Source organism: Neopelma chrysocephalum, unplaced genomic scaffold (assembly GCF_003984885.1).
Source record: "Neopelma chrysocephalum unplaced genomic scaffold, ASM398488v2 Primary Assembly neopelma1_363, whole genome shotgun sequence".
In the NCBI taxonomy this organism is placed as follows: domain Eukaryota; kingdom Metazoa; phylum Chordata; class Aves; order Passeriformes; family Pipridae; genus Neopelma; species Neopelma chrysocephalum.
In genome coordinates, this window is record NW_020898027.1 from 185,106 (window position 1) to 201,963 (window position 16,858).

The window sequence follows — 16,858 nt, forward strand, 5'->3', positions numbered from 1 at the left end:
CCTGGTGTCTGTCCCTCTGCGAAAACACTGGGTGTCTGTCCCTCTGCTGAGAACCCTGGTGTCTGTCCTTCTGCTAAAACAGTGGATGTCTGTCCCTCTGCTAAAACATTGGCTGTCTGTCCCTCTGCTGAGAGTCCAGGTGTCTGTCCCTCTGCTGAGACACCGGCTGTCTGTCCCTCTGCTAAAACACCAGTTGTCTGTCCCTCTGCAACCAACCACCACAACAGGAAGCCTTGGTGGAACAAAGTTCTCATGAGCTGGGCGCCCGGGGAGGGTGGCTCTGCCCTGAGGAGGTCCAACCCTGTCCCTGACATTACCAAGGCAGGTTCTCTCCTCTCTCCTCCCCACAGACATCAACGAGTGCTCCCTGAACCCCCTGCTCTGCGCCTTCCGCTGCATCAACACCTTCGGCTCCTACGAGTGCACCTGCCCCTCTGGATATGCCCTGCGAGAGGACAGGAGGATGTGCAGAGGTAACAGCCCCTCCTGCCTCCATCAGGAAGCTCCCAAACCCTCCCCAGCTCCTGCTCTCAGCCACGTGTGTGCAGGGAGGGCAGCACTTCTGCCCTGGCCTGTGCCCACTGTCACCCCCCTGGTTTTGCTGTCAGGAAGAAATTCTTTGCTCACAGGGCAGTGAGGCCCTGGCACAGTGCCTGCCCCATCCCTGGAAGTGTCCAAGGCCAGGTTGGAGCAACCTGGGATAGTGGGAGGTGTCCCTGCCCATGGCAGGGGGTGGAACTGGATGAGCCTCAAAGTCCCTTCCAACCCAAACCGTGTTCTGATTCTATGATTTTTTTTTAACTGTGCCCCAGCCAGCCTGGGCTAAGGCTGTAGGGATTGATGGAGCAGTGGGTGCTCCTGGTGCCCCCCAGGGCTGGCAGGATGGAGCTGTTTGGAGTTGGCTTCCCACCGAGTCCCCCAGGCTACAGCGAAAACCTACCCCTTCCCTTGGGCAAAGGGAAAAAAAACTACAGAAACTGAAAGACCCAAAACCAACCGAGCTATAACAAAATATATATATTTACATATATCACCGTTACATACAGTTACAATACTAGGTACATACGAAAAGAGAACCCCAAAGGGGAAGGGAAAAGGGACAAGGGACAAAACCACAAAAAACCCCGAAGCAAGTATGCACAGTAACAATCAATAAAGAACTAGCAAAAGAAAATCTTACTACTGTCCTTGAGACAGCAGAATCACGCCAAGCACCGCTGGCACCCTCCGCCTCCCAAGGCCTACTAGGCCTCACTAGGCCTCACTAGGCCTCACTAGGCCTCACACGTAAAAATCGTATGGAATACTGGGCACATGGCCACTTCCTTGGTTACAAACTGGTCACCAAGGAAGGCCTAGACTAGAACTATCACCCAGGGGCAGCTCTGACGGGGTCCCTCTTGCAGATCTGGACGAGTGTGCGGAGGGGCTGCACGACTGCGAGTCCCAGGGGATGCTGTGCAAGAACCTCATCGGCACCTTCATGTGCATCTGCCCGCCAGGGATGCAGCGCAGGCCCGATGGAGAGGGCTGCACAGGTACCAGGGCAGGCTGCCAGGCACTCCCAAGGGCATGGAGATGGTTCCCTGCCAGGCATTGCCCGTGGAAGTTCATGTTCCTCCTCCCTGGGGTGTCCCGCTCGTGTCTTCACACACAACCCTCTGTTCACCTCTGGCCCACGTGGATCAGAGTCCAGCACGGAGGGACCTTTCCTTTGGGTCATTCCGTGTCTGTCCTGAGCTGCTTTGCACTGATGTGCTTTGGGAAGGGGCAGCACTGGGCAGCCCAGCCCTGCTCAGCAGGAACACGGAGCCAGCCCAGCTCCACTGCTGGCCCAGGGCAGGTGGAGCATGTGCAGGTCAGGGAATCCAAATTTCAGCCACCCTTGCTTTGGGAGAGGTCCAGGGCAGGTGGATGTGCTTCCCAGCTGATGTGGAAATGGTCCTCAAGGGCTCTGGGAGGACATTTCAAACTGAGTGATAGCACAGGGGCTCATGGAAAGCTGGAATTGGTTCTTTGCCTCACCAGAGCTCTTTGTGGTTTTTTCTTTCTTTTCTTTCTTTTCTTCATTTCTTTCCTTCTTTCCTTCCTTCCTTCTTTCTCTCTCTTCCTTTCTTCCTTTCTTTCTCCCTTTCTCGCTTCCTTTCTCCCTTCCTTTCTTCCTTCCTTTCTCCCTTCCTTCCTTTCTCCCTTTCCCTCTTTCTCCCTCCCTCCTTTCCTCCCTTCCTTCTTTCTTTCTCTTCCTCCTCTCTTTCTTTCCTTCTTTCCTTCCTTCCTTCTTTCTTTCTCTCTCTCTCCTTTTCCTTCTCTTTCTTTCTCCCTTTCTCCCTCCCTCCTTTCCTTCCTTCCTTCCTTCTTTCCTTCTTTCTTTCTCTTTTTCCTTCTCTCTTTCTTTCTTTCCTTCCTTCCTTCCTTCTTTCTCTCTTTCTACCTTTCTTTCTCCCTTTCTCCCTCCCTCCCTCCTTTCCTTCCTTCCTTCCTTCCTTCCTTCCTTCTTTCTTTCTCTCTCTATCTTTCTTTCTTTCTCTCTTTCTCTCTTTCTTTCTTTCCTTCCCTCCTTCCTTCCCTCCCTCCCAGATGAGAACGAGTGTCGGACCAAGCCTGGGATCTGCCCCAACGGGCGCTGTGTGAACACAGCGGGGAGTTACCGCTGCGACTGCAACGAGGGCTTCGAAGTCAGTCCCTCTGGCACCGAGTGCATCGGTAATTCCCAAATCCTGCTGGGCCTGGAGCAGCACGTGGGGCTTCCCAGGGGTCACAGGGGGTCTAAGAGAGCTGTAGAAGGACTTGTGATGTGGGTACAGAAGGACGCAACGAGGGGGAGCGGTTTCATGCCGACAAAGGGCAGGGTTGGATGGGATATTGGGAAGGAATTCCTCCCTGGGCAGGGTTAGGTGGGATATTGGGAAGGAATTCCTCCCTGGGCAGGGTTAGGTGGGATATTGGGAAGGAATTCTTCCCTGGGAGGGTGGGGAGGCCCTGGCACAGGTTGGGCAGAGAAGCTGTGGCTGTCCCATCCCTGGAAGTGTCCAAGGCCAGGTTGGATGGGGCTTGGAGCAACCTGGGCTAGTGGAAGGTGTCCCTGCCCGTGGCAGGGGGTGGAACTCCATGACCTTCAAGGTGCCATCCAACCCAAACCAGGGTTGGAACTCCACGATCTTCCAGCTCCTTCCAACCCAAACCATTCTGTGATTCTTTGATCCTGAGCAGAAGGTTTGGGGGGCATCACCTTCACCTTTCTCCGAACCACACCCCACTCATGCTGGAGCTGGCACAGGCTGCTCCCTCATCCCCGGGGCTGACACTGCCTCAGATCCCGGACTCATATCCCCCTTCCCTCCACCCAGACACCCGCCAAGGGTTCTGCTTCACCGAGGTGCTGCAAACCATGTGCCAGATGTCCTCCACCAACCGCAACCTGGTCACCAAATCCGAGTGCTGCTGCAACAGCGGGCGCAGTTGGGGCCCCCAGTGCGAGCTCTGCCCCCTCCCTGGCACTGCCCAGTACAAGAAGATGTGTCCCCATGGCCCAGGATACTCCACTGATGGCAGAGGTGAGCTGGGACCACATGTTTCAGTGCAGGGGACGTGGATGCAGGCTGGGACAGAGCCCGGAGCAGACACGAAGCCTCTGCGAGGTTCTCCGGGCAGGTTCTCGGCTCTGGGAGGCTCAGAGCTGCCCTGGCACGGGGCTGGCAGCGGGCACAGAGGCAGCCTTGGCACTGACAGGTCCTTCCCTCCCTCCCCCAGACATCGATGAGTGCAAGGTCCTGCCCAACCTGTGCAGGAACGGGCAGTGCATCAACAGCATCGGCTCCTTCCGCTGCCACTGCAGGCTGGGCTACACCGCCGACATCACGGGCACGGCCTGCGTGGGTGAGTGGGGAAAAGGGATCCCGTGGCTCTGGACAGCCCTTGTGAATCCAAAACATCCTGTTTAAAGAACTGCTCAGAGACTTTTTGATCTTTTGAGCGGCAAAGGTGTTTATTGCCGACGCCGGGAGCGAGCGTGGTTCGCACCACGGAGAACTCGCTCGAAGGTTTCACACAAAATCAGGGGGTTTATACAGTTTTCATCTATGATTAAATGCATATTCATAGGATTACAACATCTATCTATACAAATTAATAACAAATTACAACATCTATCTATACAAATTAATAACAAATTAATAATTCAGGCAGAGCTTAGGGTGGTGTTTCTCTTGGCCCTCAGTTTGGGTGGGAGTTCCACTCTTCATCCCGTGAGTTGGGGGTCTTCTCTCATCTTCATCAGCCTGACCCTTTTACCTTTCTGTTGTTGTAGACCTGCTCAGTGAAGCTTGGAGAAAGCCCTGGCTCCAGGCCTATTTCTTCTATTCAAATGTCTACCTTATCTTACTGTATCCTAATTTATCACCTCTAGGCCTATTGTATATTGCCTCTAGAATTCTTCTAAGTTTTGGTCCAGGAGGCAGAACAGAAAGAGTCTCCAGTAGCACTGGAGGTGAAATCTGGGAGCAGCCAAACTTTCCTTTGGTTCTACTGGGCCGAGCTCCAAGTTGGGAATGCAGGTGTTGATATGAAAAGCACCCCTGGAATCACAGGACATCTCCTACATTTGTTGTGCTGCCTCAGACTGAGGTGCTCCCCCAAAATTCTTGTCTTCCTGGAGGGTGAAAACAGGGCATTTTTCTGGGAGTGCCAGAATCCATAGGGATATCTGACTACTGAGTTATGTGGTGCCACAAAACCCGGGATCACCTCGTGTTCAGGAGCTCCTGGGCAGGCTGAGCTGTCCAAGGGGTGGAGGGGGCCCTGTCCCCGTGGGTGCTGACGTGTCTTGTCTCTCGAGGGTAGATCTGGACGAGTGTAACCAGTCCCCCAAGCCCTGCAACTTCATCTGCAAGAACACAGAAGGCAGCTACCAGTGCTCCTGCCCCCGAGGGTACATCCTGCAGGAGGATGGCAAGATCTGCAAAGGTACCCAGCCAGGAGGAGGAGCAGAGACTCTGCCTCACCCCTGGCACCTGGGGGGACGTGGCAGAGCAGTTCAGGTCCTTCTGTTCAGCCACAGCACAGGGATAGAGGTGGGAAAAGGTGCCACCCTTGTGGACTGGTGGGGTGAGGGTTTCATCCTCCTGCAGTCTGGACTTGTCTCATCTGGGAAAAAAACACTCCTTGCCCTTTCCTACAGTCTTCACAGCCTATCCCAAGCTGTGCTGAGCTCCAGGGACCTTGAACCTGGATGTCTCCTGCATGTCAGTGCCACCAGCAGCTGCCAGGCTGGGGCCGTGCCCACCTCTCCCAGTGTCAGTGTGTGAGGAGGCTGGGCTGAGAATCTGGGAGACTCTGGGATTTGTGGATCCCATGGGAGGCAGGGAGAAGTCTCTGCACCTTCCAGACGTGCCCATGTATAACACTGAGGTGGGGAGAGGCTCGTTCTTCTCATGGAAGAACTTTGGGTGCTGTTCCCGAGGCCGGTCCTGGTGTGCCCAGGGTGTATCCACAGGTGGCACAGGCTGAGACCACACGGATAAGACACCTCAGGGGGATAAAATGAGACACTTTTCCTTGTTGCTTTAGACTTGGACGAGTGTTCCACCAAGCAGCACAACTGCCAGTTCCTCTGCGTGAACATCATCGGAGGCTTCAACTGCAAGTGCCCCCCTGGCTTCACTCAGCACCACTCGTCCTGCATTGGTGAGTAGAGCCATTCCCTGCTCCCCTGGGCAGCACCAGGACATTCCCGTGGGCACAACATCCCCAAGGGTCAGTTTTAAGCCCAGGAGAGTCTTTCCAGCCCCCAAAACCACGGGTGTTTTGCAGACAACAACGAGTGCACGGCTCAGCCCTCGCTGTGTGGAGCCAAGGGGCAGTGTCTGAACACCCCGGGCAGCTACAACTGCGAGTGCCAGAAAGGATTCTCCCTGGACAGCTCTGGGGTCAACTGTGAAGGTGGGTCTGGGTCTCCAGGGCTTTGGCAGAGTTGTGTTCCCCTGGGGAAGAGTTCCTGGTGCATCATTGTCTCTGAGGAGCTCAGTTTGGACAACGCTCTCAGGCGCAGGGTGGGATTGCTGGGGTGTCCTGTGCAGGGCTAAGAGTTGGACTGGATGATCCCTGTGGGTCCCTTCCAGCTCAGGATATTCCAGGATTCTATGAGAAGGGTCTGTGGGGCAGCAGAAGCCCCCATGGGAAGCCCTGGTGCGAAGGAGAGGTCAGTGCCTGACCTGCCTGGGCAAACACCAGCCCTTGGAGAGAGAAATGAAGGTCCCAGTGCTGCAGCCACAGCCAAGGCTGGGACAGGAATGGTCCTGTGTCCCACCAGGAGACATCTCATGCTGGCCATGGGACCTGTTGAGGAGTGCCAATGTTCAGCCTGAAGCAGAGTCAGGCCTGACCTTAACTCCAAACCCATCCCGGGGGTGTCCGTGGGCCCTGGGGCTGAGGGTGCCCCTCACTGCCAACTGCAGGGACATAACTGGGCACCAGAACCACCCCCACATGAGCACCCTGCAGGGTGCCAGGCAGGTCCCACCAGCCAGGGGGGAGTTATCCCATTGTCCCATTGTCCCACTGCCCCTGTGTCACTTTGCTGCAGATGTGGACGAGTGTGACGGGAACCACCGGTGCCAGCACGGCTGCCAGAACGTGCTGGGGGGGTACAGGTGTGGCTGCCCCCAGGGCTACGTCCAGCACTACCAGTGGAACCAGTGTGTGGGTGAGTGGGGCGGGGGTCCTGTACCTGTGGGGTGTGTCCTGTACCTGTGGGAGGTGTCCTGTACCTGTGGGGTGTGTCCCTTACCTATGGGATGTATCCTGTACCTGTGGGGTGTATCCCACACCTGTGGGGTGTATCCCTTATCTGTGAGGTTCATCCCACACCTGTGGGACATATCCTGTACCTGTGGGTGTATCCCATAGCTGTGGGTGTATCCCATAGCTGTGGGTGTATCCCATAGCTGTGGATGTATCCCATAGCTGTAGGATGTAGGATGGAGGGCAGCCGAGCCCCCAGTCCCTCTCCACCCCCCTCAGCCCCCTCTGACACTGGGTTTGGGTTCATCCCCACTATCCCACTGATGTTCCCACCCTGCCCCAGAGACAGACCAGGACATTACCCAGGGATGGACCTCCCTGCCCTGCCCCGGCTTCTCCCAGGAACAGGGAATGTCAGGAAGCTGCTCTGCCACCAGCAGCAGGATACCACCCCCCCCCCCCCCCAGCAGCCTTTTGGGATCTCCGGGAGCCTGCTGGGAATTCCGGGCGGGGTGGGAGCACCGCGTCCCGCCCTTCCCTGAGCTTGTGCCCCTTCGTGCCGCCCCCGCAGACGAGAACGAGTGTTCCAGCCCCACCGCCTGCGGCTCTGCCTCCTGCTACAACACCCTGGGCAGCTTCAAGTGCGTGTGTCCCTCGGGCTTCGACTTCGACCAAGCCTTCGGGGGCTGCCAGGACGTGGACGAGTGCTCGGCCGGGGGCAGCCCCTGCAGCTACGGCTGCTCCAACACGGACGGGGGGTACCTGTGCGGCTGCCCCGGGGGCTACTTCCGAGCGGGACAAGGGTGAGGGAGACACTGACACTTTCCCACACGCTGTTCCAAAACAATCGAGGCAGCTGGAAGGCAGGAGGGCTCTGCAGAGGGACCTGGATGGGTTGGAGAGTTGGGCTGATTCCAAAGGGATGAGGTTCAACCAGGCCAAGTGACCTTTGGTCACAACCCCCTGCAGCCCCACGGGCTGGGACAGAGTGGCTGGAGAGCAGCCAGGCAGGAAGGGAGCTGGGAGTGTGGATGGACAGGAAGCTGAACAGGAGCCAGAGTGTGCCCAGGTGGCCAAGAAGGCCAATGGATCCTGGTCTGGCTCAGGAACAGTGTGGCCAACAGGGCCAAGGAAGTGATTCTTGCCCTGGACTCAGCGCTGGTGAGGCCACCCCTGGAGTGCTGTGTCCAACTCTGGGCCCTCAGCTCAGGAAGGACATTGAGGTCCTGGAGCAGGTCCAGAGGAGAGCAACGAGGCTGGGGAAGGGACTGGAGCACAAGTCCTCTGGGACAACCTCCGTGGGCACTGGTGACACTTCTGTTTGGATCACGGCTCTGAGCTGGGTCTCTCTGCTCTTCTGCCCCCAGACACTGTATCTCTGGCTTGGGCTTTGGGAAGGGTCCCTACCTGCCTGCCCCCCAGGAAGAGGATGAGGACAACCTGCTCTCCCCCGAGACCTGCTACGAGTGCAAGATCAACGGCTACCCCAAGAGGGGCCGGCAGCGCCGCAGCCTCAACGGCACCGAGAGGCACCAGGTGGGACACCCACGGCCCCCTGGGTGGGCTGGGGGGCGAGGCAAGACCTGGGGCACCTGGGGAATAGTGGGTCCTGCCTCAGTCCAGCCAGAGCAGCTCACCCCACACCCACCTGGGGTGTTTGGGGATGGCCCCGAGTCCACAAGTCCTGCGGGAATTGGGTATTTTTGGAGGTTGGGACACCCTGAGGTGACACACACTTGGGTGGTTTGGCCACAGATGTCTGGAGACACATGAAACCAAGAGATAAAGCAGGTGTTTCCCATCCCTGGGAACGTCCAAGGCCAGGTTGGACGGGGCTTGGAGTGACCTGGGACAGTGGAAGGTGTCCCTGCCCGTGGCAGGGGGGTGGAATGAGATGAGGTTTGAGGTCCCTCCCAACCCAAACCAACTCTGTGTTTCTGAGAGAGGGGAGGTGATGGAGGAGCAGTTCCCACAGGGTCACTGAGGGCTCTCAGCACTCACTGTCTGACTCCAGGCTGGGCCTGTCACTGTAAATACAGATTATTCCTCCACAGGGGATTCTGGCCTCTGTCCAAGGCTCCCCCAAGAATTTTACAGCCCTGTCAGGTTGGACTGGGAGGTCATTTTAGGCTCTGAAGTTCCTGGTCCTGCCTCTGCAGCTGAGGGCTGTGTGGTGGCTGGTTCAGTGTCAGAGACACAACCAGGGCACCGAGAAACACTTGTAGGAAATTAGAGACTGTGGAATCACAGAATCACAGAATCAGCTGGGTTGGAAGGGACCTCCAAGATCATCAAGTCCAACCCTTGATCCAACCCCGCCGTGGTTCCCAACCCATGGCACTGATGCCACATCCAGTCTCATCTTAAAAACCTCCAGGGACGGAGAATCCACCCCTTCCCTGGGCAGCCCATTCCAATGGCTGAATGTATGGAAGTCGCTGTTACTTCTCAGAGCTGGTTTGGGGCAGAATTCCCCTAAATCACACCCTCCTCCACCCGGCCCTGAGGTGTTGGGGGCAGAATTCCCTGAAATCACACCCTCCTCCACCCTACCCCGAGGTGTTGGGGGGTCTGTGAGTGACACACCCCCCCTTCCTTGGCAGGACCACGCCGTGAACTTGGCCAGCATGGACGTGGAGGCCCCGCTGTCCATGACCCTGAACCTGTCGGACCTGGCGCGCAAGGAGCACATCCTGGAGCTCCTGCCGGCCGTGGAGCCCCTGGAGAACCGGGTGCGGTACCTCATCTCCCAGGGCAACGAGGAGGGTTATTTCCGCATCCACCAGAAGGAAGGGCTCAGCTTCCTCCACCTGGGCCGCAAGAAAATCCTGCCCGGCACGTACCTGCTGGAGATCGTCAGCGTGCCCCTGTACCGCAGGCGGGAACTGCAGAAACTCGAGGCCAAGAACCACCTCGACTACTTGGCGGGGGAGCTGGGCCAGGCACTGAGGATGAAGCTCCAGCTCCAGCTCTACTAAAGAAAAAAAAAAAACAAACCCCCCGCGGGATCCATCCACCCACCCACCCACCCGACAGTCACGGCCCTTCTCCTCTCGCCAGCCACGCCTTGGGAACAAACGGGCTCCTCTCTCTCGCGCCGCCGCCCCCCTCCTGCCACCGCCTGCACGGGACAACCCCCGGGACAACCCCCTGGGAAACGGCCCCCTGGGAAGTGTCCTTCTGGGATCAGCACCTGGGATGCTCTGCTCCGCCAGCCAAAGCCGGGGCCACGCCGCACCGAGAGCTCCCGGGAGCTTTGCCGAGGGTTCCAGACCTCGCCAAAGGTTCCCTCATCAGCAGGGACTCCCTGCCCCTGCTCAGCTCCCTCCTCCCGGCTCCTGGAACCAAGACACTGTCCAAGCTGGCAGGGTGGTGCCATGGGGTGCCTCCATGGTCACATCCCACCCCACAGCCCGGGAAATGTGAGGGGGGGCTGGGGGAAGCTCGGGAAGGAGCTTTGGCAGGGCCTGGTGTCAGTGCCTTTCCCAACAGCTCTTGGTCCTCCTTTGCTTCTGCGTTGTCGTGATGGTGCTGCAGAAACCATCCCATCCCTGCCCTGGCTGTGCTCTGTCTCTCGCTGTCTTCTCCATGTTCTCTGGGCCCTTTGGTGCTCCTCTGGTGCTTTTGGGGCTCCTCTGGTGCTTTTGGGGCTCCTCTGGTCCCTTTGGGGCTTCTCTGGTCCTTTGGGACTCCTCTGGTGCTTTTGGGGCTTCTCTGGTCCTTTGGGGCTCCTCCGGTGCTTTTGGGGCTCCTCTGGTCCCTTTAGGGCTCCTCTGGTCCCTTTGAGGCTCCTCTGGTGCTTTTGAGGCTCCTCTGGTGCTTTTGGGGCTCCTCTGGTCCCTTTAGGGCTCCTCTGGTCCCTTTAGGGCTCCTCTGGTGCTTTTGGGGCTCCTCTGGTCCCTTTGGGGCTCCTCTGGTGCTTTTGAGGCTCCTCTGGTGCTTTTGAGGCTCCTCTGGTGCTTTTGGGGCTCCTCTGGTCCCTTTAGGGCTCCTCTGGTCCCTTTAGGGCTTCTCTGGTCCCTTTGGGGCTCCTCTGGTGCTTTTGAGGCTCCTCTGGTCCCTTTAGGGCTCCTCTGGTGCTTTTGGGGCTCCTCTGGTCCTTGGGGACTCCTCTGGTGCTTTTGAGGCTCCTCTGGTCCTTTAGGGCTCCTCTGGTGCTTTTGGGGCTCCTCTGGTGCTTTTGGGGCTCCTCTGTCAAGCAGTAAAGGTCCCCTCTGAACAAAAGGCCAGTTGAGGTTGCCCCCCTCACATCCCAGAGCAGCCAGGCCGTGGGACCACAGGCTCCTGTTGGGACACCTCAGGCCTTCCCACCAGGATACTCTTAACAAGTGTGGAGCTGGAAGGGCTTTCCCAGAGCTCCAGCAAGTCCAGGGGTTCAGGTGTCCTCCCGAGGAGGAGCTCTGGGGAAAGGCAGGTGGATTGAGGTGCCTGGTTGGGTGTGGTTGGACAAAGCTGGTGGGAAGCACCTCGTGATCCCGGTGGAGAGCACCGGGATGCTTCCCCTGCCAGAGGGATGGAGGGCTTAGATGCACATCCCACGCTGCAAGGGGCACATCCCTGGCCAGCAGCCATGAAAATCCTGGGAAAAGCAAGATGGGGACGGGGTGGGAGGCAGGAACAGCCACTTCCAAAAGAACCCTTGGCTCGGAGCCGCTCTGTCCGTGCGACTCCAGCGCTTGTGGCCACATCCCCCTGGTCAGGAGTTGTCCCCTCTGGTTGTCCCCTCCATCAAGGTGGCCCCAGAGATGGACAGTCTCTGGTTCCTGCAGATGGGATGTGCTCCAGAGGGTGTGGAAAACAAGAATCAGGAGGCAGGAGGTCTCCCTGCTTCCCCCCCCTGTAATTCCAGCCGGGCTTTTCCTCCCCCCCTCCCTCCAGGGAGGGATTTTCATGGCTTCCTTCCCTGCGCTGCCATTCCCTAAATCCTGCATGAACCTCTCTCTGCAGTTCCAAATGGATAAAAGGTGCTAATTCACACGGAACTACCTTATCCCAGCCCTGAGGTGCTCCCAGCTCCGGGAAGCCGGTGCTGGATCGGGATCACCGGCGTTGCTGCACTGTCCCCACCACCCCTCATATTTATGGAGAACCACCAAAGTCCTGCTCCCTGGGCCTCATGAGGAGTGAATATTCCTGTAGCTTTTGGGGTTTTTTGTTATTTTTTGGGAATTGGGTGGGATTTTCCTGGACCCCAGGGGGTGGGGGAAGTGTGTGTTTACTGTATTGGGGGCTGAAGTCAAACTTGAAAACTCTTTTGCAGCTCCAGACTCTGGATTTTACAAGAGTCCCCCCAGAGCTTGTGACAGGATGGGTGGCCTGATGTTTGGGATCGGTTTTTTTTTTTCGTTGTTGTTTTTTTATTTTATTTTTTTTTATTATTATTTTGGTTCATTTCATTTTGTTTTCCAACAGGTGCTTTTTTTTTTAACTAAAAAAAAAAACCAAACCAAAACCCCAAAACCTATTAATAATTATAAATTAGCAGAGCTGGGTTTTTTGTGTATGTATTGAGCCAAAAAAAAAAAATCTCAACTGAAAAAGCTCAAGGTTTCCTTCCTTCCTCTCTGGGGCAGTGTTTTGGTTTGGTTTTTGGTTTGTTGGTTTGTTGGTTTTTTTAAATTTTGTATTGACATTTTTTGCTGGTTGGTTGTTTTGTTGTTTTGGTTTTCTTTTTTTTTTTTTTTTTTGTGGAGAAAGGGGGGAAAAAGTGTGGAAACCCAAAACCTCTTGTCCCGCACAGAGAGGTGGCTCTTTGTGGAATTCCTTTTTTTTTTGTATCAGAAGCAACAGCAACAATAAAATTATTTTGGGTTAAGTGGGTCTGTGTTTCTTCCTCATCTGGGCATGGATTTGGGGTGGGGCTGGTAAGGGGAGGTCACTGGGGGCAACTGGGGAGGGTGGGAGGATCCATCAAAATCCAACATGCAGCTTCTGAGGAAACACAGGTGGGATTGTCCAACCTGGAGAAGGGAAGGCTCCAGGGAGACCTGAGAGCCCCTTCCAGGGCCTAAAGGGGCTCCAGGAGAGCTGGAGAGGGACTTGGGATGAGGGATGGAGGGACAGGACACAGGGAATGGCTTCACAGTGAAAAAGGGGAAATTTAGATGGGATCTTGGGAAGGAATTCTTGGCTGTGAGGATGAGGAGGGACTGGGATGGAATTCCCAGAGAAGCTGTGGCTGCCCCATCCCTGGAAGTGTCCAAGGCCAGGTTGGAGAAGAAAAGGTTCTAGGGAGACCTGAGAGCCCCTTCCAGGGCCTGAAGGGGCTCCAGGAGAGCTGGAGAGGGACTGGGGACAAGGGATGGAGGGGAGGGACAGGGACCACGACAGCGACGAAAGAGGCACCAAAATGGTGCCAGAGGGGTCGGGGAGGGGACGGAGGGGATGGAGCCAAAGCTGCTGCCCGTGCCCGGGGTGGGGCCAGCGATGTCACCGCTTGTCCCGCGCCCACCCTCGGCCCCTGGTGCACCCCCGGCAGGGTCAGGACCCCTCCTGCCACCGAGCAGAGGACGGGGTGCGGTGACACAGCTCGGCCGCTGAGCGGGTCGCGTGTGTCGGGTCGGCGTCTCGCTGGTTGAGTTCGGCTCCAACCCTCCTTCCAGGCTGATATTCCCGGTTTTAGGAAGCTCTTCCTGGCTTCCCATTGCAGACGCAAGAGGGCAGGGCGGGACCGCGGCATCGGCCACCGGGAGGGACCCCCCGAACCTTCCCGGGGGCAGCGGGAGCAGCGCTGGGAGCGGGGCCGCTCCCCTGGCACGGGAAAACAGGGAAAACAGGGAAAACAGGGGCCTGGGGGCTCCGACAGCCCCTCCAACAGCTCCCCGGGCTCCGGTGGGGGGGAAAGGTGTGTGCCAGACCTCCCCAGGATTTGGGGTCTCCCCCTGGAGATGGGGCAGCGCCCCAGGATTTGGGATTTCCCCCTGGAGATGAGGCAATGCCCCAGGATTTTGGATCTCCCCCCAGAGATGGGACAGCTGCCAGGATTTGGGATCTCCCTTGAGACATGGGGCAGCCCCCCAGGATTTGGCATCTCCACTGGGATATGGGGCGGCCCCCCAGGATTTGGGATCTCCCTTGGGAGATGGGGCAGCCCCCGGGATTTGGGATCTCCCCCGGGACATGGGGCAGCCCTCCAGGATTTGGGATCTCCCCCCAGGGATGGGACAGCCGCCAGGATTTGGGATCTCCCCCGAGTGCCTGAGGGCCACCAAAGAGCAGAGCTGGAGCTGGGTGGGGTTAGCACAGTGCAGCTTTATTTCCATGGAGGGGGCAGAGCTTCTCCCTCCCCCGTGGGCTCCAATCCCTTCCTCCAAACCTTCCCGCTGGCCCACGGCCACAGCCCACCCCGTGGCCAGCTGAGCACCCCTGCTCCCCAGGCACGGACAGAACAGCCTTGATCCCCCCTCGGCTACTTCCACAGCCCCTCGGATTCCCAAAATCAGGACGGCCAGGGAAGGGCCAGCCACCCCCAGCGACCCCCTGGGCACGGAAAGGCCACCCAGGTCCTGCTGGAACGAGGAATGGGGCACCGGGGGGGGGCTGCCAGGCCGGGGCTGGCTGAGGAACATCTCCTAGGCGTTGTGTGGGATCTTTGATCCCTCCTGGATCCACTGTCACCAGCCGGGCAGGGACGGGGCACCGCGGAAGCAGAGAGCGGCTGCGGGGCTGGAGGCCGAAAAAAAGGGGGCTGCACACACGGGGGGGGGTCTCCACCTCCCCATCCCTTTTTAGGGGGGGTTCTTGGGACTGCCACACGGAGAGGAACAAAGCCAGCACTTGGGTCTGGTGCCTGGAAACCCCCCTGACGGACACAGCTCAGCTACAGGGACACACACACACACACACACACGCACTGGACCACGGGCAGCGCTCCCCGGGGGACACGGACTTGGGGGGGACGGCGTGGGAAGGGGCAGGAGGAGGGGAGGGGCAGGAGGAGGGGAGGGGAGAGGGTCAAAGCTCTGCTGTGGCACCGGGCAGAGTCGCCCCGAGCGGGGGCCGAGGGCAGGTCCCGCCATGCCCCGTCCCGTCCCCTCCTGCCCCGCGGGCAGGGCGGGCACCGCGCCCGGAGCCGGCTCACCCCTCCGACCCACCCCCCCTCTCTCTCCCGGGCTGCAAAGAGAGAACCGAAAAGTGCTTAGAAAAGAGAGAAACCCCTAGAAAACTCCCCCCCACCACCACCCTCCACCTCTCCCCGGCCCAGAGCCCGAGCTCAGCTCCGCGGGGCCCGGAGCATCCCCGCGGGAGGGAAGGGGGGGCCGGGGCCGGGCTGGGGGGCACGGGGAGCGCCCGGGCTCGCCCCGGCCCTGCCCTCTACACCAGGGCATAGTCAAACTGGCCCCTCTCCAAGCCCTCCTTGTGGTCGGTCCAGGAGGAGGCGGGCATGCGGCTGTAGGGGTCCAGCAGGATGCGGAAGCAGCGAACCATCAGCATCACCAAGAAGACCAGGAGGAAGATGACGAAGGCAAAGACAGTTTTCTGCTCGGCGTCCATGCCCGCGGCGCCGGCCGGGTGCTCCACCAGGGACGGCGAGAGCAGTTCATAATCCATCGTCGATGCATCATTCATGGCAGAGGCGGAGGGCGCGGGGGACGGGAGGGGTTTTGGCGGGGCCGGGGCAGCCAAACTTCAGCGTCCTGCTGTGCCCGCTCACCCCCGGGCACGGCTCACTCCATGGGCACCGGCGCGGGGAGAGCTCCTGCCAGAGCCCAGAGCTCCTGGAGGGGAAAGAGAGGTGGTGAGAGAGGAGGGATTGGGCACAGGGAAAGGATTTGGGTGCAGGGAAAGGAATTGGACAAAGGGAAAGGATTTGGCCATGGGGAATGGAATTGGACACAGGGAAAGGAATTGGCCATGGGGAAAGGATTTGGCCATGGGGAAAGGGGGAAAGGTCAGGGGGAAAAGGAATTGGCTACAGGGAAAGGAACTGGCCATGGGGAAGGGAATTGGGCACAGGGAAAGGAATTGGACAAGGGGAAAGGAATTGGGCACATGGAAAGGAATTGGCTACAGGGAAAGGAATTGGAGGCAGGGAAAGGAATTGGGCACAGGGAAGGGAATTGGATGTAGGAAAGGGATTTGGATGCAGGGAAAGGAATTGGAGGCAGAAAAAGGAATTGGACACAGGGAAAGGAATTGGCTATGGGGAAGGGAATTGGCCATGGGGAAAGGAATTGGACACAGGGAGGGGAATTGGACACAGGGAAAGGAATTTGCCACAGGGAAAGGAATTGGCTACAGGGAAAGGAATTGTACGCAGGGAAAGGAATTGGTCATGGGGAAGACAGAGCTGGTGAGGGAGGAGGAATTGGACAAGGGAAAGCAGAGATGGTGAAGGAGGAGGAAACAGAGGTGGTGAGGGATGAGGAACCAGTCATGGGGAAAGCAGAGGTGGTGAGGGAGCAGGAATTGGCCTCAGGCCACAGCAATGGGCACAGGGAAGGGCAGGGAAGCTCCCAAGGGGATTCCTGGTTTTTTAGCAAGCTCGGGAAGCCCCCCATGAGGGGCACAAGGGCGTGGGGTAGGTGGGCAGTGCAGGGCACTCCCCAGAAATCCTCTGGAGAGGGACCCAAACCCCGGGTAATTCCCACCAAAAATTCCCTCACTCTGCAGTCAGAGTGGGCTGCTCAGGCTCTGCCCATCCCGGCCTCCGAGTTCTCCCAGGATGGACACGAGGCTGGAATGTTCTCCCTCCTGCTGAGGGACACGTGCCCAGCTGTCCTCCCTTTGGTTGGGCAGCATCAGGGGCTGGTTCCAGGAGGAGAAGGAGGGCACCCACCTCACTGCAGCTCCGTGGGGACACCAGCATTGCTACTGCAGCAGGAGCAGGGGGAGGCCGTGTCCCAGCAGCCACGTCACTGAGGGAAGGTCTCCAGGGTCCAGCTTTCCTGGGCTGGGGAGGCAGAGCAGAGGGACAGAGAGGGCAGAGGGGGTTAAAGGGTCACTGGGAGTCATGAGGAACACGAGGCACATCTGGAGTTCGCAGCTCTGGAGGGAGTTAACATGGGAGAAAACCCACGGCAGCCTCCCCGGAAGAACATCCACAGCAACCTCCTTAAGAGAACATCCAACCAACATTCTTTGGAGAACATCCACAGCAACCTCCTTTGGAGAACATCCA

General features: G+C 58.2%; 2 protein-coding genes and 1 long non-coding RNA gene across 5 annotated transcripts in view; 1 reads left to right on the top strand and 2 right to left on the bottom strand.

Moving 5' to 3' along the window:
- Positions 1-12,148, top strand: part of FBN3 (fibrillin 3) — a 125,852-nt gene extending 113,704 nt beyond the window's left edge. Inside the window, exons 48-59 of the mRNA XM_027706108.1 lie at positions 351-473; positions 1,407-1,538; positions 2,578-2,703; positions 3,348-3,554; positions 3,751-3,876; positions 4,840-4,962; positions 5,566-5,682; positions 5,809-5,937; positions 6,581-6,700; positions 7,310-7,541; positions 8,106-8,274; positions 9,342-12,148. Of these exons, the coding sequence (XP_027561909.1) occupies positions 351-473; positions 1,407-1,538; positions 2,578-2,703; positions 3,348-3,554; positions 3,751-3,876; positions 4,840-4,962; positions 5,566-5,682; positions 5,809-5,937; positions 6,581-6,700; positions 7,310-7,541; positions 8,106-8,274; positions 9,342-9,716 (1,979 nt within the window). The 3' untranslated portion in view covers positions 9,717-12,148. The remainder of the gene's footprint in view (positions 1-350; positions 474-1,406; positions 1,539-2,577; positions 2,704-3,347; positions 3,555-3,750; positions 3,877-4,839; positions 4,963-5,565; positions 5,683-5,808; positions 5,938-6,580; positions 6,701-7,309; positions 7,542-8,105; positions 8,275-9,341) is intronic.
- Positions 12,149-14,848: 2,700 nt separating this feature from the next.
- Positions 14,849-16,858, bottom strand: part of LOC113978843 — an 11,649-nt gene continuing 9,639 nt past the window's right edge. The window contains exon 3 of the long non-coding RNA XR_003537670.1: positions 14,849-14,926. This is a non-coding gene — a long non-coding RNA (uncharacterized LOC113978843). The remainder of the gene's footprint in view (positions 14,927-16,858) is intronic.
- The window catches only part of LOC113978842 (cortexin-1-like), a 24,037-nt gene continuing 22,148 nt past the window's right edge, over positions 14,970-16,858 (bottom strand). For 2 of the 3 annotated variants that reach the window (XM_027706098.1, XM_027706097.1), the window contains exons 2-3: positions 16,517-16,630; positions 14,970-15,455 (exon numbers count right to left, since the gene is read on the bottom strand). In XM_027706098.1, coding sequence (XP_027561899.1) covers positions 15,052-15,306 — 255 coding nt within the window. In that variant the 5' untranslated portion in view covers positions 15,307-15,455; positions 16,517-16,630 and the 3' untranslated portion in view covers positions 14,970-15,051. The remainder of the gene's footprint in view (positions 15,456-16,516; positions 16,631-16,858) is intronic. The other variant, XM_027706096.1, reaches the window with a different exon arrangement.